Raw genomic sequence first — 22,590 nt, 5'->3', positions numbered from 1 at the left:
CTGGATCCAAGAAGGAACTGGTTGCTATGGGGACTGGGGGTGGGGAAGGGGAGAGGCATGATGGGCACCTTGATATCGTGTCATTTACAATATTGTGGGACTAGCCTGTTCCATCTAAATTATTGGGTAACTAGGCTGGGGTTTCTAAGATATTGCTACTTTTAAATGAATGGTTATTGCACCCATTTAGGTAGTAAGCATTTTAAAAATCATATTAAATATTAGGAGAGCATTGACCACATTTAACACAAGCTGAAAACCCCCGAGCATCATATTGTCTCTAAGAGAGAGCACATAGCTCCAAGCAGAGTTCAGAAGTCCTACGTTACCTAGAGAGAGAGCTACTGGACAGCCTTCTTTGCCTAGAGTGCCACCCAGAATGTATTCACCTCATGATCTCAGTCCCTTTTTCTCTTCCAATAGAAGTGGCACTGATCAAAGATAATTGGCTAGCATCTTTCAATTCCATTGGTTGACGTGACTTGCGGGTGGTCCATATTAAAATGAACTCTACCATGGTGAGGTCAGGGTTGAGTGAAAGACAGATTCTCTGAGGGCAAAGGCACTTTTGGATAGATGTGGTTTTAATTTCTATTTCTATTCATTCACCTGTATGATATGATTATGGATTTGAGTCAGATTAAACTCTGAGGATGGGGTCTGGAAGGTACCCAGCCCTGCCCCAGTATAGTTCATTTAGAAGTTTATTGCTTGTCAAATTCTCACTGTCTCCTTTAAGTTTTATTGCCAATTAACAATATTTTTACTTCTGCTCAGTCTCCCCACTTGTCAGCTACATATTAGTTTTGTCTGCAATCCATCATGTGTCAGAACCCCCGTCAGTGGGTCAGGGAGTTTGCCCACCAATTCAATACTCAGGACTCAAGAAGAAAGGACAGGGCTCGGTACAGGATGCAGCAATTAAGTTGAGACCAGATGTTAAGTGACATGTCTCTGTTTCTCAGAGCAGAATCCCCTTGGCCCTGGGGTTCCAACAATGGATTATTCTTTTCTTCCCAACATAGCCGAAGATAAATTTTAACCCTGTCATCCTTCTAGAATTAACACAACTACAGAACAATACTGAAGCACCTGAGTGACTCTTCCTGTTATTCAGGTTGAATATCTTTAGAGACAGGGGCCGGGAGAGGGGAGTCAGTGGGAACTGTGAGATCTGAAACATCTGACTGTCACTCCCCTGTTTCCTCTTCCTTTGGTTTGACCTTGTTCCCCCTCCCCTTTTCCCCCTTGTTCCTGTAACACGTATGCATGTCTCCATACATTGATCGTGAGCTGAACACGCACCCTGGGTGAGACAGGATTGGATGTTAGATTGTGAGCTCGACCTAGTGTGCGTGGGAACTTCCCCTCTGACCAACATTCCTATATAAGGTCAAGGCATGTATTAGCTGGCCCGGTTCAGGTATTGAGCTTGCCCATTCCTATGGGAATGTAATAAATCTGTCTCTGCTTGACTTGGTGGTCTCCTCGAGTTATTTGGGTAAATTGAGGCAGTTTGCTCCATACACACCCATGGGCTCCTGTGTTGGTCCCAAATGAGCAAATTGGAGTGAAGAGAAGCTAAGATTAGGTCTCCATGTCCCCCCAAAATCCATTATCAATAATTATTTTCTCACAGTAGGGATACTTGGACCCCCAAATTGGTGATAGTAGAGGAAAGCCAGGCATGGTCTTAAGTGGCCCTTGGGTTTTAAGAGAGAATATTGATTACAAAGGGTTCAAAGAAAGGATGGACAGGACCCCTTGGCCTAAAGTTCTGAGAATGGGAAGTGAGTCTAGGAGGAAGGAGCAGCTCCCAAGAATAAAATTCCTGAAGACACCAAGAAGCCTAATTCCAGTGAGGAGGAAAAGGGAGAGTTGTCAGAAAAAAACCAATATCTATGCATAAGGAATTCACTGATGAGTTTAGGATTAAAAACAAAAAATACAGAAGATGGAAGCAAGAGCAGAGAAAGGCAAAAACAAATTCAAAAGTGTGCCCTGATTCTAGGATGATAGTGTCAGGGGTGCTGAAGTTCAGAATGAATCATGGCCATGAATGAAAGTTAAGGACATCAAAATAGGGTTTATTTTTGGCAATGTTCAGAAAGAAAAGATCCAAGACTGATTCTGGGGGCACAGATTCAGGGAAGGGAAGATTTTCAGATGAATTAACTACTTTCAGATTAGTTAACTTGAATGTTGGCATCAGGATCCCAAAAGCCCTGGACAGCTGAGAGCACCAGTGTGAGTCTAATAAAGTGCTAATAAGAAGTCTCATACACTTGGGTTCAAAAAACAAATTTTACAAGTAGGTGATGGAAGCCTTGGCTGAACAGCAGTTCCTGTGAAAAGGATCTGCAGGTTTAAGAGCACAGTAGCAAGCTCAAGAGGATCCAGCACTGAGATATGGAAGGTCTAATCACTAAAGGAGGTCTAAGGTTATGTCAAGACAAGCACTAGCAGCTATTCTGGACCACTTCTGGAGTCCTGTGTTCAATTCTTAGTGACACATTTTAGGAAGGTCCCCGATAAGCCAAAAATCATCAAGAGCAGGTACATGTGTCATGGGTAAGCTGGTTCTTGGATAGATTCATTTAAAGAATTAAACTCACACATCCTCCAATCAGAGATAGGTTAAAATATTTATTTGGCCAGAGGGAATGTGACCAGGAGAAATTGAAGACCTCATCCTCCCAAAGCCAGAAGAAAGATAATGTCTTGATAGAGGGTAGAATGGGGAAGACTTGAAAACAGAAATTCAAGCTTTGGGGGGCAGGGGACACTTGAAACAGTGGCAGTTCCATTCCTGAGCTCCTGGGTGATCACTACCTCCTGGTTGTAGTCGCACAATAAGCACATCTGACTTCCTGTTATTGATTTGTATGGTATCTACTTTCCTTGTACCCTTGAGGCATATCTTCTCTGTTAGTAAGTTCACTGATCATTCAGTTCTTCATAGAAAGAACACACGTTAACAAGTTGCCTAACTTTTTGTTCTTCATGGGCAAGTACCTTCTGATTGACCCTAGGCCCATTACAAGTCCCCCCTATTTTATATATATGGGAAAACTCGGCAAAGATCTATCCTCTATAACTGCTTCAAGTTGAACAGGGTTGTAGGGACACCTAGACCACAGGGGGAGGAGTAGAAGACTTTGTGGGTTTGATCCAAAGGGTGAAGAGGTGTATAGGCTGGGATCATTGCTACCATAAGGTTGAAAACCTTGAGCCTGGATGAAACAAACTTTACCAAAAGGTTAAAGAGGCAAAAGCCAAAAATCTAAAGAACTAATATTACTATACAGAGTAAGGGTGCCTGCCAACCAAGAAAGCCCAGAATTCTAAGTTAGGAATGAAGAGCTGTTCAATGAGTGCTCTTCATCCAGTAAGAGATGTCATGAAGATTATGTACTCAGGTCTCAACCTTCCTTAAAGTGCTAACATATATGCAACAAGATGTGTTCTGGACCATACACACCCCACCCTCAGCTTTAAGGAGATAATCTAGGGCTATTCTATTGTCTAATATTATGTTGGGATTCTTGCAAATCTTGTAGAACAGATGCTATTTCATTGGAGAGTCACTCTATAGCTAAGGTAAGGTTAGTTAATATAGTGTCATGCTCTAATATAGCTTAACCAAGGGATAGTGAAAGCAGCTGCCTTCTTGATCTAACAGGAAATTATCTGAGGAGCTATGTTTACTTTGAGAGGGATGATTAGTTGGAAGGGTTGATGGATTGTGGAAAATTTTTACTCTAGGATCCAAAAAAACCCCACTGTGCTGTGCCCATAGTGTTTGTAGGGGATGAGACATATAGTCATTGAAACGTCATGGGTGTACTCATCAGGAGAGAAACTTGAAACAAATGGGGCAAATTTTGGTGCCCACAGACAAAGACATACCCTAGTGGGGGGCACAGGAAGCCCTTGGTGTTGTTGAGCCGTGTCAAGATCTCCTTACCCCATCTCAGGGCTGTATTGCATGAAAATAAGACCCAGGCCATGTCTGACTGTTCTTAAAGGTCTTTAATATGGCCTAAGAATTTGAAGGCCAAAGAGGTTGTTGAGGGGTAGAATAATTTTTAAAACTGTTGCCTGGATGTAGGGTGGTAAAATTAGGTTGCCAATAGGTGTAGTTGGAATAGTAAAGTGTCTCCCCGGTTTCATTGAGGGTGTTAGATGGTCCAGTTCATGCAGAGGGCATGATAGAAAAGAAATCTTCCAATTATCCTCAAAATAGGTAAGGTGGTAGGGGCCATTGATCAACTTTCCCTTTCTCAATTGTGTCATTTGAAATATTGGGGGAAGCCTGTCTCTGGTCTAAATTACTGGGGAACTTAGCTGGGGTTTCTAATATATTGCTACTTATAAATTAATGGCTATTGCACCTGTTTTTGGCATTAAGCATGTATTAAATCATATTAAATGTTAGTAAAGAGTTGATTGCATTTAACACAAGCCAACCCCCATGCCCCAGCACCAGAGAGAGAGAAAGAGAGAGAGAGAGAGAGAGAGAGAGAGAGAGAGAGAGAGAGAGAGAGAGAGAGAGAGAAAGTGAGCTCAGCCTTCCTCAGCTAGCATCCACCCCAGAATCCCTCAAGTCCTACATTACCTAAAGGGGGAAAAGAGAGTCCCAGGAAGGGGGCTGGAGAGAGAGAGCCTCTTGTGGTCCAGATGCTGTCCTCCTTATCCCCTGCCCCCCACCCCCATGTGCTTTGTTAAGAAACATAGGTTCCTTAAATGAAGTAATAACTAATAGTACAAATACTTTACAAAGTGTTCTTAACTATGGGGCTTATGATGATTAACAATGTGAGGGGGAATAAAAGGAGAGAAAAGAATTGGAGTGACAGACATTGACACAAACTAAAGGGAGCAATCCCCTTTAGGAGGTAGATATTACAAATAGTGTATGCAACAGGAAAAAGGGAGACAAAAAAGAAAATGTCCATTTGAGTCTCTGGAAATCACAGATGATTCTTGGGATGTCATCTTGATGCAGCCCTGGATTCTGGTTGTAGTCTCAGGTATGGTTGCAGAGAAGTCTTTCTCAGGTTCTTTAGATGTTGATGCTCAGCTGAAAAGTCTCCTCAGCTGGAAAGCCTCCTACAAATTGATCTTAACACAACTTTAAATAACTTTGTCAATAACCAAATCAAACAATGAGAGTTCTCAAAAACATATGTCTAAGGAAACTCAGAATCTTTTAGAGATTTTAAAATTATGTAGTATCCAGTTGTTACATATGAAAATCAGATATAATAAAAACAAAACTTAGAACTTTTAAACAACTTAACAGTATTATAATCCCCCATGTGGAAAATGAATTGAGAAGTTATAAACCCTTTTTTTAAATACAGGACTGAGACAACTGTGATATTAATTAAGAAAAGGATTTATATCCTGGTTCCATCATTCTTTGCATCATCTGCCTAATTATCCTCATGCCATTATAAGAAATTAAAGAATGTAACATAACTGATAACATGTCAAGGCCAAATCCAGTACTGTGTTCATTACATGATATCTGATATAGGTACAGGAAGTTACCACAAAAGAATAGAGAAGTGAGGGAGATGATCATTCCCAAACTTCATGGCCATTTCAGGCAAAAGTTTTCCAGAGAGTCAAATGCAGTGTGGCAGGCTTAAAATCAGATGGGTGGGATGATCATCTACAACTTGTGACAAATTGGTGGGAAATGAAGCCAGGAGAAGCCTACCTCGGCTCTTGTCAAAGCTGTTCTCCCTGCCTTTCCCAGGACAGTTCACCACCTGCTCTTCATGCATGTGTAAAACCCCTCAAGATTGTAGGCATCATAGCTTCTCAGGAGTATGATCATATCTGGTAGAATCAGAATAAAGGCAATTAATGTCTCAAATGGTAAGTTCCCATCATCCAAGGCTCATAAGGATTTAGCTATTGAGGATAATGATGATAGCAAAGCGTGTAAATTTGTGTGTGTGTTGCTTTTTTTTGGACTCAGAATTTGCAATATACAACAATACTACAAGTATATAATCACAATCACATAGATAGTAGTATGCACTGGCAGAAGTTTTTTCTTTGTGAAAAATCAGAACATATTTTGATACAACAGTTAAAACACAATCTTAAAATAATATAAAAATCCATACAATTAATTTCAAGTGTGGATTTAATAACAAAAAACCTTTATGCAGCATTTGAACTGGACATTCAAAGTCAGGTTTGTTTATTGGCATTCCTTTGAGGGAATCTAGAAGTGCTCTGGTTTCACCCCCTCTGGGAGGTTCTAAAATCCCCAAATCTCATTCTAAGGTCTTGCTACCTAATCCTACACTCCTGCAAAATACGCCCTTGCTTATGGCAGTAGTAACAGGTTGAGAGGGCTGACATGACCATCAGCCACTTGGTTCAGCTTACTAGAAATTTTCTGGATGGCAGCTAAAATACTTTGGATTGTGTTTGTTTCCTCAGGGGTGCTGGCGTCTAGTACCTGATTCTTGTCTAACACCTCTTTATTCAGGAAGGATCTCCTCTTTCATTAATATCCTCATTTGTAGAAAGGATTCTTTAACTTTTTTGTTTGTTTTGTTTTGTTTTTTGGGTTTTTTGGGGGGTGGGGCAATGAGGGTTAAGTGACTTGCCCAGGGTCACACAGCTAGTGTCTGAATCCAGGGCCATTGCTCTATCCACTGTGCCACCTAGCTGCCCCTCTGAATGAGAAACTAAGTCAGAGAGGGTTACCCCCAAGTCTATTAAGAAATCAACAGACTTACCTCCTACATCTATCTTTACCCTAGGTTCAGCCATAGAGATGTTAATAACAGGGGGCTGGCCAGTACCCAAGCCCCTTTGTTCCATGTCCTCAGGGTACTGGACTTCAGTGAGCTGGGTTTTCACTTGGGCATCCCCTTGCAGGCAGTCTCACTTCCAGTGGCCCCAATGGTCATAGAGGGGACAAGGAGTTGGGGGGGGTAGCTTCACCTTCTCAGGGCATTCCCTACTCCAGTGTCCCGACTTACCACAGCTTAAGCAATTGCCAGAACTATGGCCAGCTGTAGGTTGGCTGGTAGTACGGATTATGGCTACTGCTTTCTCTTTGGATCGGGCACAAGCCTTCTTTTCTTTCTCTTCAGCTAGCACAAGATCCCTGTTACTGAAAATCTTAAATGCAGCATCAAGAAGTTGTGAAGATGGGGTTTGAGGACTCAAGTCTAATTTCTGGAGTTTTCTCCTAATGTAAGGAGCAGATTAGTCAATAAAATGTATGTCGAGGACTGTTATTTCCTCATCCCTTTTTGGGTCTACAGTAGTAAACTTCTTTATAGAGTCCTTGAGGCAGCTCATGAAGAGGACTACATTTTTTTCAGGCCCCTGGGTGATCTCCCTTATTTTCTTTTCTTTTCTTTTTTTTTTTTTTTAGTGAGGCAATTGGGGTTAAGTGACTTGCCCAGGGTCACACAGCTAGTAAGTGTTAAGTGTCTGAGGCCGGATTTGAACTCAGGTACTCCTGACTCCAGGGCCGGTGCTCTATCCACTGTGCCACCTAGCTGCCCCGATCTCCCTTATTTTCTCATAATTAACCTGTTTCTTTTTTCTTTTCTCTCTCTCTCTCTCTTTTTTTTTTTTTTTTTGGTGAGGCAATGAGGGTTAAGTGACTTGCCCAGGGTCACACAGCTAGTAAGTGTCAGGTGTCTGAGGTCACACTTGAACTCAGGTCCTCCTGGTTCCAGGGCCAGTGTTCTATCCACTGTGCCACCTAGCTGCCCAATTAACCTGTTTCTTAATCCCTAGTCTTATTCCCTCAATGAGGCAAAGAATCATATGGTCCCTGCTGGCCCTGTCTATCCTATCATGATAGTCTCATCTCAGATCCACAAGTGGAACCACCATTGTACTTGGGACTCCCATCCATTTGGTTCCAAACTGTGAGTGCCCATCACCCACTTGTATAGCTAGGTCCCAAATCTGCTTTTTCTCATCAGGGGTACAACAGCTGCCAAGAATAACATGCAAGTCAGCCCAAGTAAGGTTAAACTGCATTGTCACAGACTTAAAGCCATCTACAAATTTTGTGGGGTTCTCTGAGTAGCTTCCCAATTTTTCTTTAATCTGAGCCAAATAAGTCATGGAAAAGGGTGCATGTACTGGGGTTGTCCTGTCCTTGGTAGGAACCTCCATTATCAGGGGCAAGGGAATAGGTTGGGAAGGGAACAAGGGAACAGGTGAGATGATGGCAGTGCCTGCAAAGTAGGTGAGTGAGGAGCATGCTGGAGTCCATTTGAGGTGTGACAGGGGCTCAACAGTAGGGGACACAGGAGATCGGCTTTGAGGTCAGTCAGTGGGCAAGGAGTAGAAGTCAAGCACCTCGTTGTAGGAAGGGGGTTGACCAGGAGGTAGGGAAGGGTACAGAAGAATGGGAGGAGGAGAAATGAGGAGAGATGGGAGGGTGAAGAGAGGTGGGGACACAGAAGAGATGGAGTTTCAGAGAAGGTGTCTGAAAGACCAGTCAGTCCCACAGTCCCAGTGGGACCATGGGTTTCTGACAACACAGGAAAATCATTTAAGAAATCAATGGAATCCTCTAAGGGAAGAGGATTCTTTAGGTTATCACGAAGCCCTTTAAGTTTGGCCAATAAAGGTTTCTCTGGGCATATCCAACATTTTTCCCTTATCTTGCATTGTTCACTCATCTCCAAATTCTGGCTTAAGGCCATGAAGGCCAGTATATACCAGATCTCTGTCCATTTTCCCTCAGGCCTGCAGAACAAGTACAATTGCAAAATGGTACTATAATATAGGGTCCCATTTAATGGGCCAAACTTCTTGGGATTCCAACTGATATTTCCGCCAGACATTGTTACAATAAAAGACCGTGCACTTCTTTTTCAGGTCTATAAAATTAAATTTAGCCCAATTGTTCAGAATATACCCCAAGGGGGAATCCCTAGGAATACTCTCTCCTTGCCCCATGCCTAGGAGTAGGGCCAGATATCTTTCTTCTCTCTGTTCAAGGTGACAGAGTTCTAACACCAGTTGGGGCATCCCCCCACACTCTGGTCAAAAGAACAAGAACAGGGGTGGGGTGAGAAGGAGAAAATACATATGCAAAGAAGAAAGAGGAATATCCTATCTCTAGGTTTCAGCACCATAATATCTCAGTTAGACTGGTTCTTGGATATCCTCAGTTAAAGTAATTAAATTCAATTCGCACATACTCCAATCAGAGATAGCTTAAGCAACAAAGAAATAAAACAAACAAGAAAAAACAACAACCAGAGACAGCTTAAGGTTTTTCATTTGGCCCAAGGGGTTGTGACCAGAAGTTTAAGACCTCATTCTTCCCCAGTGGAAAGGACAATGCCTTTGAAGGGAGTAGAATGCTGAACACTTGAAAACAGAAATTACAGTCCTGAGCCAATGGGTGACCGCCACCTGCTGGTAGTTGTCACACAATAGGCACATTTAGCTTCCTGTTACTGATTTCTGTAGCAGCTGCTTTGTTCAAAGAGGGCATAAAGCATGTGTTGCTTGCTGGATCCCCCTCCCCCGCCCCCAACAGAAATTCCCTACACTCCCCAATATGCACCCTCACCCCTCATTGCATTCACGGGGCGCCTAGTTTCGGCAGTCCCCCTACGCCCCCCGAAATAGCAACTACTCAGGATGGAGGGATGTAATAAATATTTGTCGCCCTCTTTGCTAATTGCTTAACTTTTGTTCTTCACGGGAAAGTACCTTCTGATTGATCCTTGGCACACCGCACGTGGGCCTAGAGATATTTGAAAAAAAAAAAACAAACAGTTTGTTTAGCTTGAAAGCTGTATGTATGTGTGGGTGATTATCTGGGGAGGCAAAGGGGCAGGGAGGGGAAACCTGGTGGCCCTGGGTAGCTGCCTGCATCCTCCTTTGAACTTCGAGGGTGTCTTAGAGGAGTAATTAAGCTGGTTCAGGTGCAGAGGGGCAGACGTTGGCTTTTGTTGGGAGGAAAAGCTTCTTAAGTATTTAGAGCTATCCTTAACTGCAAGGGAGTGCTTCCGTGGCTGATACCCCTCCTCCCCTCCCAGCAAAGGCCGCATATTGGCCACTTGTTGGGGTACGTGGAGCAGTGTGAAGTCTTGCCCTGGTACAGCGTGGATTAGGTGGCACCTGGGTTCCCTTGCAACTCCAAGATTCTGTTCTCCTAGTCTTCTCTCCGCCGCCCCCCCCCTACCCCCCTCCCTCCGTCCCCTTCCCACCACGACCGAAATGTTGGCCTTTCTCAGGTGCTAAACCGCTTGAAATGCAAGAGACGAAACTCTGCTCCCTCAAATGAGTGGTCCAAGGCCCCTCCAAAGGCCCTGCTGTCCCTTCTTGCTGCATCTCATTCCCATGAATCCCTATGCGGAAATCGCAGGAGAGCCTGTGCTACTTCCTTCACTGAGAAACACGATTTCGATGTAAATGTGAAGAGAATCTTTTTCGTTTTGGAATGAATGAGAAGTCAGGCGTGTGTGTAACTAGGCGGCGGAGGAAAGGGCACCGGGAGCAAAAGGGCAACTCTCGAATTTGAAGGAAACACAGGGAGTTGTCTCCATCTGAGCTGAGTTTTGTGGAGAGTTGGGGGGATTGGGGAAGGCTCCGAGTGCAGTCTTTGAGGTTGCCGAGAGAAGGCGAGCGGCACACGAACCCAGAGTCTTCTCGCTTCAGGTTCGGATAGAAATAGCTCGATTGCGTGCCGGGGATTTTTGTATTTTTCCCTTTTTTTCAGGGGTAAGAAACACAACCACGAAGGAGAGTCGAGTGGCTGTAAGTGACTGAGAAGGCGGGTTGCACAGCGCACCAATCACAGCACGGCTCGCTTGTCTATATATACTCCCGGGCCCAGCGTTGTCGGCAATAGACAGTGTGGTGGTCTGTCTTTCCTCGTTTTTCTGATTTTGAGCCCGTCAGAGCGGAAAGCCATGTCTGAGACTGCGCCCGCCGCCCCGGCCGCTCCGGCCCCCGCGCCGGCCGAGAAGACTCCCGTCAAGAAGAAGGCGGCCAAGAAGCCCGCCGGCTCGGGAGGAGCCCGGCGCAAGGCTGCGGGACCCCCCGTGTCCGAGCTGATCACTAAGGCGGTGGAAGCGTCCAAGGAGCGCAGCGGCGTGTCTCTGGCCGCCCTCAAGAAGGCGCTGGCGGCCGCCGGCTACGACGTAGAGAAGAACAACAGCCGCATCAAGCTGGGGCTCAAGAGCCTGGTGAGCAAAGGCACTTTGGTGCAGACCAAAGGCACCGGCGCTTCCGGCTCCTTCAAGCTCAACAAGAAGGCCTCTGCCGGCGAGGGCAAAGCTAAGGGGAAGAAGACCGCTGCGGCCAAGGCCAAGAAGCCCGCTGGCGCTGCTGCCAAGAAGCCCAAGAAGGCGGCGGGGGCGGGAGCTGCTAAGAAGAGCGTGAAAAAGACGCCCAAGAAGCTCAAGAAGCCGGCTGCGGTGGGAGCCAAGAAGGCGACCAAGAGCCCGAAGAAGCCCAAAGCCGCCAAGCCTAAAAAAGTGGCTAAGAGCCCGGCCAAGGCCAAGCTGGTCAAGCCTAAGGGGGCTAAGCCCAAGGCGGCGAAGCCTAAGAAGGCAGCGCCAAAGAAGAAGTGAAGGGTGCTACGGAACAATTCCGCTTTTAGAAGCCTCAAAGGCTCTTTTCAGAGCCACCCCACAGTTTCAAAGAAAAGGAGCTACTGAACACGCTCTTTGTGCAGGGCTGTTACGGGGGTGGGCGGGTGGCGGTACCCAAGCTAGATGCGCTCGCGTGTGGAGTACAGGGAGGGTGTGCGCAACTTGAGCGGTAGGGGGAGTGAGTGAGTGCTTGTCACGAGAGTCCAAGCAGCAACACACTTTTAACTTAAGCTCCCCATCGCGCGGTGGGGGGGGGGGGGGGCGGTAGCCTTTCGGAGCAACAGCGCGTTCGGCTGAGGGATTGTTATTAGCATTGCACTTCTGCTAGCTCCGGAGTGGTGCTGTGTGGCCAACCTTCTTCCTTACGGCCTGGAACTCAGGCACCTTGCGGGGCAATGAGGGTTAGCTAGTAAAACTGTCAAGTGCCCGAGGCTGTATTTGAACTCGGGTACTCCTGAATCCAAGGCCGGTGTGCTTTATTATCTATCCACTGCGCCACCATGAAAGTCTTGGGGGCCCCGCGCCTCATCTTTTCTCTCGTCCCGCAATGCAACTTTGTTTTGGGTTTCTCAGCCTGTCATGCCTGCGCTAGGACTTTTATTTCGAACAGACCTACTTTCTGCCCAGTCCACACACCTTCGCCCGCCCCTAAGCCCGCGACTCCCCCAAGTTCCTTATTCGAAAGGACGCCCGTTCAAATCCGGTCTCGGACACTTAACCACTTACTAGCTGTGTGACCCTGGGCAAATCACTCACCAATTTAAAAAAAAAAAAAAAAAAAAGGGCAAAAGGACGCCCGCCCCTACTGATGTAAGTGCAGCTTCCACACTTTGGCCGGTCACTAGAGCGATCAACAGACACCTAATTAAGGACTTGGGCCACCCAGAAACCACCTTAGCTTAACATGCTTTGGTGGCACACCTACATCCATCCGGGCTTCACGGGGCGAAAGGTACAGACAAGGGTAGCTTTTCCTTCGGCCAGGGACCTTTAGAAAGTTGCAGGCGTTCTGCCCACCCAAAAAACTTGCGTTCTGGAAGCTAACACCACTGGGGAAGAAAAGTGGATGACAGACCTCGTGAACAGCTTTTTTCCTGGAAACGAGTGGGTGGCTCTGAAAAGAGCCTTTGGTGTCGGCTGTGCCGCATGAGCCCTCTACTTGCCCTTGGCTTTGTGGTGGCTCTCGGTCTTTTTGGGCAACAGCACGGCCTGAATGTTGGGCAGAACGCCGCCCTGGGCGATGGTGACTTTGCCCAGCAACTTGTTGAGCTCTTCGTCGTTGCGGATAGCCAGCTGAAGATGGCGGGGAATGATACGCGTCTTCTTGTTGTCACGGGCCGCGTTGCCAGCCAGCTCCAGGATCTCAGCCGTCAGGTACTCCAGGACAGCTGCCAAGTACACCGGTGCCCCGGCGCCCACTCGCTCCGAGTAGTTGCCTTTGCGGAGCAATCGGTGCACACGACCCACTGGGAACTGGAGACCTGCCCGAGAAGAACGAGACTTGGCCTTAGCGCGGGCTTTGCCTCCCTGCTTTCCGCGTCCAGACATGGCGAACGAAACCTACAGACTCGACGAGACCGGAGAAATGAACGGGCTTGCCCCCTTTCCAGAGGCGCAGGACCTATTATGCTATCGAGCGGTAAACTGAGCGACGCTGTCCGATTGGTTCGAAGCCGCTTTCCAGCAACCAGCCAATTGGAAAGCAGACCGGGCATCTGGTCGTTTGCATATGCTCCTCCCCATAGGGAAGCGGCTTAACACGCTTCGTCCAATCAAACGGTAGAGCTTCGCAATCCCTCATTTGAATACGCGCACTACAAGTAGAGCAGACAACTGGGACGAAGCAGTGTCTCTTCGCTTTTCTCTCGAGTTGCGGAGTTCGCTTTCTCTCTTCAGGATGCCTGAACCCGCCAAGTCCGCTCCCGCCCCGAAGAAGGGCTCCAAGAAGGCTGTGACCAAGGCGCAGAAGAAGGATGGCAAGAAGCGCAAGCGCAGCCGCAAGGAGAGCTACTCCATCTACGTGTACAAAGTGCTGAAGCAGGTCCACCCCGACACGGGCATCTCCTCCAAGGCCATGGGCATCATGAACTCCTTCGTCAACGACATCTTCGAGCGCATCGCCGGCGAGGCTTCCCGCCTGGCGCACTACAACAAGCGTTCCACCATCACGTCCCGGGAGATCCAGACGGCCGTGCGCCTGCTGCTGCCCGGCGAGCTGGCTAAGCACGCCGTGTCCGAGGGCACCAAGGCCGTCACCAAGTACACCAGCTCCAAGTAGACTGCTTGGCAGCTAGTGCCTTCCAACTACAACCCCAAGGGCTCTTTTCAGAGCCACCCACCCTCTCAAAACAAGAGCTTTAACACTGGGACTGGGTTTGTGTGCTTCTTTGTCTCTTATCTTCTGTAGACAGCAAAGATGGTGATGTACGTCACTTTTTTTCTCAGCTCCTCAGGTACATTATTTTTTACTCTAAATGATCTTACCCACTGAATCTATACGTAACCTAGACTTTTATCCCCCCCCCCCCCTTTTTTTGGCGGGGCAATGAGGCTTAAGTGATTTGCCAAGAGTCACACACTTCGTAAGTGTCAAGTCCCTGAATCCGGGTCAGGTGCGTTATCCACTGCGCCACCTAGATGCCCCCAATAACATAGATTTAATAGACTGTTAATTGAATTTAGAGCTAACTTTTCCTAGAGAAGGGTGCACTCATAATCAGACTAAGAATTGTCAGAGTGTCACAACTTCGTAAAATTAGGTTTATTAAAAGAGAAATGAACATACATGTGGAACTCAAAGGGTTAACAATGTGTATGGAGCAAACTGCCTCAGTTTACCCAAATAACTCGAGGAGACCACCAAGTCAAGCAGAGACAGATTTATTACATCCTCATGAGGACGGGCAAAACCCAATTACACATTGAAGTCTTGCAAAGATATGCCCAATCCTCTAGGTTTTTATAGTAATCTTGAAAAGGACTGTCCCCACGTACACCTAGGGTGGATGAGCTCACAATCTAACATCCAATCCTGTCTCACCCAGGGTGCGTATGGAGACATGCATACGTGTTCCAGGAGCAAGGGGGAAAAGGGGAGGGGGAACAAGGTCAAACCAAAGGAAAAGGAAACAGGGGAGTGAGAGTCAGATGTTTCAAATCTCACAGTTCCCACTGACTCCCCTCTCCAGGCCCCTGTCTCTAAAGATAAGGATGACAGGGTTAAAATTTATCTTCGCCTATGTTGGGAAGTCAAAGAAATAATTGGCAATTAAACTTAAAGGAGACAGTGAGAATTTTGCAAGCAATAAACTTCTAACAAACTATACTGGGGCAGGTCTGGGTACCTTCCAGACCCCATGGTCAGAGTTTAATCTGACTCAAATCCATAATCATATCATACAAATGGATACAGAAGTTTCCTTTTTTTTAGCAAGACAAACCACAGGATACCACAAATCTACAAAGGGGCATGACATGGGAGGCAAAAAGGTGCAGTAAAGGTGGGAAAATGACAAAACCCCTGTACAAGGGGAGAAGCAGAGCCAAGGCAAAAGCCACATTATTTTCCCTTGGTAACTACTAGACCATGAAGCTATGATGGTCTCCTTATAACGGTCCTAGCTACACAGACCTAGTGCAGACTTGTGCCTGTCTTGATTCCCAAGAACATACAGGACGTCCAGGTTGGCATGCAAACAATATATTGTGTCATCTGGGCTTGGGAGGTGCCCTTTACATATTCAGGGCCTCCTGCAAAATTCGGGTCCAATGTTTCTGGAAAATATGACAACCCAAAAGGAGAAATTCAGTGGATCCCTTAGTCCTTAACATAATAAATTAATCGATACTGAATTCCTTATTTATTTAAAGTCTTGAGTTCCAAACTCTATCCCTTTGTCATTCCCTCCCTCCCTCCCCTTCCCTGCTCCCCAAGGTTGCAAGCAATCAGTATAGGCTATACATGTACAATTATGTAAAAGTAATTGTACATAAAAAGCCTCAAATTTTAAAAAAGCGCAAAACAGCATGCTTCGACTGTGTTCAATCAATATCAATTCTTTCTCTGGAATGATTTCCTTTTCATAGATAACTTTGCTTGTAACTTAAGTAGGCAGTCAAGTTCTATTAATGTACCTAGTTGTTTGGCATATTATGTGACCACACATTTAGACTAAAAACAGTAAAATATTACATACATACATACATTGTGCTCATATCTTCTATCGACTACTTGCTCTGATTATAGAAATTTGCTATAAAAGAAAAAGCAGGGACATGATTATAACAGCCGGGAGAAAACATTCTTAGTTTTGTTTTATGTCAGCTAAGAGTCACAAGTGATAATCATTTGTAATTTCACCTCATAGTCAGATAAATTCAGGAATAGCCAGATGGGAAACATTTCCCATGCAGCAGGAATACATTGGGGAAACTAAGCCAGAAGGATCTTACTTTTATTGTCCTCTTGGCTTTTTCTCAGATATGTCCACCTATAGTAGCACATTCCCTCTGAGTAACTTGTGGCACTCTCTCTGAGTGGTGATACATCAGACAACTAACTATATCTGAATTCAAAACTCAAAGCAATACTAATTACAGTGCCAAGATATTTTATTTTAAATAGCAAATTTTTACTCTCATGGAGCTGCATTGAACAAAAGAAAAAAAAGTTTACCAGGAGACACATGTACATGTAAGAAGTTTTACATAACATATTTAACTTGCTTTTTTTCCTTTTCTTCTTCTTGAGTTTAAATTTATCCTGGTGTAAAGATCAATCATTAGAAATTACTTCTCGGGGCACCTAGGTAGCACAGTGGATAAAGCACTTGGTCTTGGATTCAGGAGGACCTGAGTTCAAATCCAGCCTCAGACACTTGACACTTACTAACTGTATGACCCTGGGTAAGTCACTTAATTCCCATTGCCCCGGCCCCCCCAAATATTTCTCTATAGTAAGAAAACTTATAAATTCTCAGTAAGACCATTCCTTCCGTAGGAATTTCATAATTAACATAGTCTACAACAACAACGGGTAGGAATCTCATATAATTTACAGTTGTTTCTAATTTTAACACACGCAAAAAAATTTAAAAGTTACAATAAAATTGACCAGTACTTTACAAGACTGCAAATATCCAACTAGATGTTCCAATCAATTACTTTTTGGTTCTTCCTGGATTCACAAAGACCACACACTTAAAGTGACAGTATTCTCTCCCCCCCCCCCCAACCCCCACCCAAAAGTTTACTATCAAATTCTCTGTTTACTCTGTCAGTGCAAACAGGGTACAATTTTCTTTTAACTTGCTTTCACCAATCACATGAAATTCTCTCTACTTATTCTCTCTCACCCACTCCCTGATACAGAAACACAGTGGTAAGGCAATATATGCTCCTAAAATGAAATTTTACTCATCCTAAATCATTTTCTTCCTGATTTAACAAGCCTATTTCTTTCCAAGATGGAGGGAAGATTTAATAACAGGCAATTCTTAAAAATGAAAAAAGGCTTAGGGGGCAGCTAGGTGGTGCAGTGGATAAAGCACTGGCCCTGGATTCAGGAGTACCTGGGTTCAAATCTTGCCTCAGACACTGGACACTTACCAGCTGTGTGACCCTGGGAAAGTCACTTAACCCCCATTGCCCTGCAAAAAAAAAAAAGGCTTAAAAAGTAAAACTAAATAAAACTTTTCTCTACTGAGTATAGTAATAACTGTAATTTTATTAGTAACCTTAGAATTTCAGCTCTTATTCCAGTGAAAAACAATGGAAAAGGTCAAGTAAAGATGATTTTTCCAAATTACATATTTTAATTTTATCTTGAAGGTAATTGAGAAGGAGTGGACTTCTATAGGGTTCATTTGGATATACAAAGATACCTAGCCATATAAATGTCCTAAATACACAGGCTTTGGATGACTTTTAGTAAATATCTTTAGATATGTTTTAGTAATTGCTTATAAGGTTTTGAGTTAAATTTAGGATTTCATATTAGAATTGTTTTAATTAGTTGTCAAGAAACTCCTAAATCATGATTTTTTTTTAAATGAAAAAGATAGAGGAAATAATTACCACCTCTTTCACAAAATAACTTAAATGACTCTACTTGGTATATGTGCATACATTTGGAAAAGAAAAGAAAAGTACATGTGGTTCAAAGGATGACCAGAAATAGATCCCCTTGTCAAATCACACAACAGGTCATGAAGGGTTTAATGCAGTTTTTAAAGCACTCACTTAGCAATGAAAAAAACAAAGAATGCTGTAGTGAAATATTGTCATTCTCTATAAGCAATATATCTGTGTGTGTGTCTTAGAATTCTTGAGGGGGCACCTAGGTGGTAGAAGCAGCTAGGTGGCACAGTGGATAGGGCACTGGCCCTGGATTCAGGAGGACCTGAGTTCAAATTCGACCTCAGACACCTAACACTTACTAGCTGTGTGACCCTAGGCAAGTCACTTAACCCCAATTGCCTCACACACACAAAAAAAGAATGCTTGAGGAATTTATTTAAAGTTTTGAGTTCCAAATTCTATCTCTCAGCGGCAGCTAGGTGGCTCAGTGGATAAAGTACCAGCCCTGGATTCAGGAGAACCTGAGTTCAAATCTGACTTTTGACACTTGACACTTACTAGCTGTGTGACCCTGGGCAAGTCACTTAACCCTCACTGCCCTGCAAAAGCCCACAAAAACAAAAACAAATTCTACCTCTCTCTCATTTCTTCTCTCCTTACCCTCTCCCCTCCCCAAGGTTGCATGTGCATTTATGTAAAACATTACCATATTATTATAATATTATTAACATATTAGTAATGTTACATAAAAAGACTCAAGGAAAAAAAAGAGAGAAAGCACAAAATAGCATGCTTCAGTCTGTGTTCAATCAATATCAGTTCTTTCTCTGGAAGTGAATAGTATGAATAGTAAGAATTACCTTAATCATTGGGTATTTACTCATGGTTAGGCCATGAGAATACTACCAAAAGTAATTTACATTTTTAATACCACACCAATCAAATTAACAAGAGCATATTTTTGAAACCTGGAAATAATTATGGCAAAATGCACTGGAAAAGCAAATGATACAGAATATCAAGGTGTGACATTTAAAATTAAATGTGTGGTGGCCTCATCTCTGTCCCAACTTTAGGGAAAATTAGCTGGAGTTAATTAGAAGGTTTAGCACCAGTTTGGGGCATTAAGCATTTATTAAAGCACACCAAGTATTAATAAAAAAGAGAATACTTGGCTCAGAAAGTTAAGAAAAGGCCTATCTAAGCTGAGAGTTCCAGCCTGGCCTGGTTCTTCCTCAAGGTCTCCTCCACCAGCCGGTTGGGAGCCAAACTGAGAGTGGAAGCTTCCTCCTAGTTGGGAGAGGTGGTCCTTACACACTGCTTCAAGCTAATTAGGTAGCATCCACCAAATCCACTGGTTCACTGGACCTGAGAGTGGTCCTGTTTTAAGGTCAGAGTTCACACCCTCTAAGAACACACTCTTTTGAGTGCCAGGCAGGTGTGGTTTTAATTGAATTAACTTTAAGTGAGTTAACCATCTAAATCAGTCAATCCAATCAATCCTCTAGAGCAGGGGCCTTTGAGCATTCCAAAACCTTTTTTTTTTTTTTCAGGGCAATGAAAGTTAAGTGACTTGCCCAGGGTCACACACCATTATTTTCTCACAAAGGGAAATGATGAAAAGTAGTAAGGACAATGGGGAAATATCCCTTTAAGACCTCAAAGTACGTTACAAAGCAGCTGTGATCGGTCATCTGGTATTTTTTTAAAAATAGCTAGATCAACAGAAACAATAGAACTTAATTACCCAGCGTTTGATAAACTAGAAAACATAAGTTATCTAATAGGGAAAATCTTTATTTGGTAAAACAAAAAAACAAAATGAAACAAAAAACTTCTGGAAGACTGGAAGGCTATCTGGAAGCAACTAGGCTTAACCTTCTCTTCTACTGAACAATACATTCTAAATGGATATATATTGATATGAAAGAATATAGTGTTCAAAGAGGGAGGAAAAATAGATCGTGTTCCTCTCACAGCTATGAATGAGGTGTATACTTAACCAAACAGGATGTAGAGTCAATTACAAAAGATAAAATAGATGACTTTAATTATTTGAAACCGGATACTTTTGCACAGACCACATCACTGCATCTAGTATATGAAGGAAATTGGTTGAATGGGAAAAAAAAATCTTTGGACTAAACCTATATTCCCTTCCCCCCCCCCCCCATTCCCCACCATCTCTTTCCTACTTCCACTTTCCTACTTTCCTGGAAAGCAAGCTGGATCTTTTCCCCCCAAAAGTCACTAAGTTGTACAAACCCGTTCATTCCACTGACACCACTATTGAGCCTCAACCCTCAGTGTTTCCGGATTGTGAGGCCAAGATATTGGGTTGGGGTGCTAAAGTCCCTAAGTAAAGCTAGTTAAGTAAGGTGGGTCTCCTCCTGGGCCCCACCCCCGGCAGTGTGGATATAATTACAGTCAATAGAAGGGAGGCTGGTCACAGGTGGGAGGAGGGGTGGGGTGTTGCTGAGGCAGAGATCAAGTGAATCGAAGCTACGAAACCTAAGTGGGGGTGGATGGCAAAAAATTTCTTCATTGCCTTTTTTTTTTTAAGGGAGGCAATTGGGGTTAAGTGACTTGCCCAAGGTCACACAGCTAGTAAGTGTCAAGTGTCTGAGTCTGGATTTGAACTCAGGTCCTCCTGAATCCAGTGCCAGTGCTTTATCCACTACACCACCTAGCTGCCCCCTGTTATTCTTTTTAATTGTTTTTAATTTAATTTTTTTCAGGGCATTGAGGGTTAAGTGACTTTCCCAGGGTCACACAGCTAGAAAGTGTCAAGTGTCTGAGGCTAGATTTGAACTTAGGTCCTCCTGAATCCATGGCTGGTGCTTTATTCACTGCTGTTATTCTTAAATAGAATCTTCTGTCAGTTCTGCTCACTGCACTCTATATCAAATTCACAGAGCTCTTTCTTCTCTTCCCAGGTTCATCTAAAACTATCCTGTCATTTCTTATCTCAGAATTCCATTCCATTTCATTGCTTGCTTTTTTAGCCCCTTCCCCACAATAGGTAGACAACTCTTTTGTTTCCTGTTCTTTGTCACTACAAAGAGTAACTATAAATATTTTTTGTACATATTGGTCTTCTACAAAGCTCTTTGTATAGGGAAAAGGCCCCATATGTACAGCTCTCTTTGTGGTGGCCAAGAATTGGAAAACGAAAGAATGCCCATCAATAGGGGAATGGCTGAACAACTTGTGGTATATGAATGTAATAGAATACTATTGTGTTGTAAGAAATGATGAGTAGGTAGATGTCAGAAAACCTGAAAAGACTTAAGTGGACTGATGCTGAGTGAAGTGAGCAGAATCAAAACATTGTACCCTAACAGAAATGTTGTTCGATGATCAACTATGATAGACTTCACTCTTCTCAGCAATACAATTGTTTGGGACAAAATTGCCTCAGTTTACCCGAATAATTCAATGATACCACCAAGTCAAGCAGAGGCAGATTTATTACATTCTCATGAGAAGGGGCAAACTCAAGGAAGAGATGAGGAGCACAATAATGGGTTTTTATGGAAGTTTTGAGGGGGGCGATCACCTCATGCACAGGGTGAGCTCACAATCTAACATCCAATCCTGTCTCACCCAGGGTGTGTGTTCAGCTTGTGATCAGGGTATGAATGCATGCTCAGTGATGTCCAAGGGGAGGGAGGAAAGGTCAAACCAAGGGAGGGAGAAAGGGTGAAACCATGGGAGGGGTGAAACCACTCCAAACCACTCCACCTGGTAAGGAGGGACAAGGGGGAAGAAGGGAGTGATGGTACAAGAAGCTGGTAACAGAGTTAGGACTTAGGAATGCAAAAAGGGGAGGTAGTATCTGGGTGGGGTCCACACTGGCAAGAGACATCTCCTGCCTGGTCATAGCAACAGCATAACTAACCCATAACAAGGACTGGGGGTTTGGAATGTAGTCAAGGGTGGGAAAGGGGTGGTATCAGGGTACATCAGGTTCAGTAAAACAAGATACATGATTTCTATTATAATCTATGGAATAAAATATGAACAGAATGATCTGACTATAACAGGGACCCCATCCTCAGAATCTGAACTGACTCAAATCCACCTGTGCCATACACAATGATCCAAGACAACTCCAAAGGATTCATGATGGAAAATGTTCTCTACATCCAGAAAAAAGAACTCTGAATTCTGAATGCAGATTGAACCATACTGTTTCTACATTTGTTTTTGTTTTTTTTTTTTGAGGGAGGGTGGGGTTCCCCCCCCCCCCCCCCCGCAGAAGATAAGAGATAAAGAAGCCTTACCACTGTGTTTCTGTATCAGGGAGTGGGTGAGAGAGAATAAGTAGAGAGAATTTCATGTGATTGGTGAAAGCAAGTTAAAAGAAAATTGTACCCTGTTTGCACTGACAGAGTAAACAGAGAATTTGATAGTAAACTTTTGGGTGGGGGTTGGGGGGGGGGGGAGAGAATACTGTCACTTTAAGTGTGTGGTCTTTGTGAATCCAGGAAGAACCAAAAAGTAATTGATTGGAACATCTAGTTGGATATTTGCAGTCTTGTAAAGTACTGGTCAATTTTATTGTAACTTTTAAATTTTTTTGCGTGTGTTAAAATTAGAAACAACTGTAAATTATATGAGATTCCTACCCGTTGTTGTTGTAGACTATGTTAATTATGAAATTCCTACGGAAGGAATGGTCTTACTGAGAATTTATAAGTTTTCTTACTATAGAGAAATATTTGGGGGGGCCGGGGCAATGGGAATTAAGTGACTTACCCAGGGTCATACAGTTAGTAAGTGTCAAGTGTCTGAGGCTGGATTTGAACTCAGGTCCTCCTGAATCCAAGACCAAGTGCTTTATCCACTGTGCTACCTAGGTGCCCCGAGAAGTAATTTCTAATGATTGATC

The 22,590-nt window shown here is 44.0% G+C and overlaps 3 protein-coding genes across 3 annotated transcripts; 2 read left to right on the top strand and 1 right to left on the bottom strand.

The window, feature by feature from the left end:
* The first annotated feature begins 10,934 nt into the window (after positions 1 to 10,934).
* On the top strand, positions 10,935 to 11,680 carry LOC122753306 (histone H1.2-like). Its single transcript, XM_044000664.1, has one exon. The coding sequence runs from the start codon at positions 10,935 to 10,937 to the stop codon at positions 11,595 to 11,597; it is 663 nt and encodes a 220-aa protein (XP_043856599.1). The 3' UTR covers positions 11,598 to 11,680.
* Positions 11,681 to 12,409: 729 nt separating this feature from the next.
* Positions 12,410 to 13,402, bottom strand: LOC122753309 (histone H2A type 1-like). Its single transcript, XM_044000668.1, has one exon. It carries the CDS (start codon positions 13,164 to 13,166, stop codon positions 12,774 to 12,776), a length of 393 nt encoding a protein of 130 aa, XP_043856603.1. The 5' UTR covers positions 13,167 to 13,402; the 3' UTR covers positions 12,410 to 12,773.
* A 100-nt stretch (positions 13,403 to 13,502) lies between these two features.
* LOC122753314 (histone H2B type 2-E) lies at positions 13,503 to 13,933 on the top strand. Its single transcript, XM_044000672.1, has one exon. The coding sequence runs from the start codon at positions 13,516 to 13,518 to the stop codon at positions 13,894 to 13,896; it is 381 nt and encodes a 126-aa protein (XP_043856607.1). The 5' UTR covers positions 13,503 to 13,515; the 3' UTR covers positions 13,897 to 13,933.
* The last annotated feature ends 8,657 nt before the right edge of the window (positions 13,934 to 22,590 follow it).

The sequence above is a fragment of the Dromiciops gliroides genome, chromosome 4 (genome assembly GCF_019393635.1).
Source record: "Dromiciops gliroides isolate mDroGli1 chromosome 4, mDroGli1.pri, whole genome shotgun sequence".
NCBI lineage: Eukaryota > Metazoa > Chordata > Mammalia > Microbiotheria > Microbiotheriidae > Dromiciops > Dromiciops gliroides.
Note: the sequence above shows the minus strand (reverse complement) of the source record. Positions and strands in the feature narration are given on the sequence as shown.

Coding starts and splice junctions, on each gene's coding strand:
- LOC122753306 (XM_044000664.1), top strand. CDS start 10,935: ATGTCTGAGACTGCGCCCGCCGCCCCGGCCGCTCCGGCCCCCGCGCCG.
- LOC122753309 (XM_044000668.1), bottom strand. CDS start 13,166: ATGTCTGGACGCGGAAAGCAGGGAGGCAAAGCCCGCGCTAAGGCCAAG.
- LOC122753314 (XM_044000672.1), top strand. CDS start 13,516: ATGCCTGAACCCGCCAAGTCCGCTCCCGCCCCGAAGAAGGGCTCCAAG.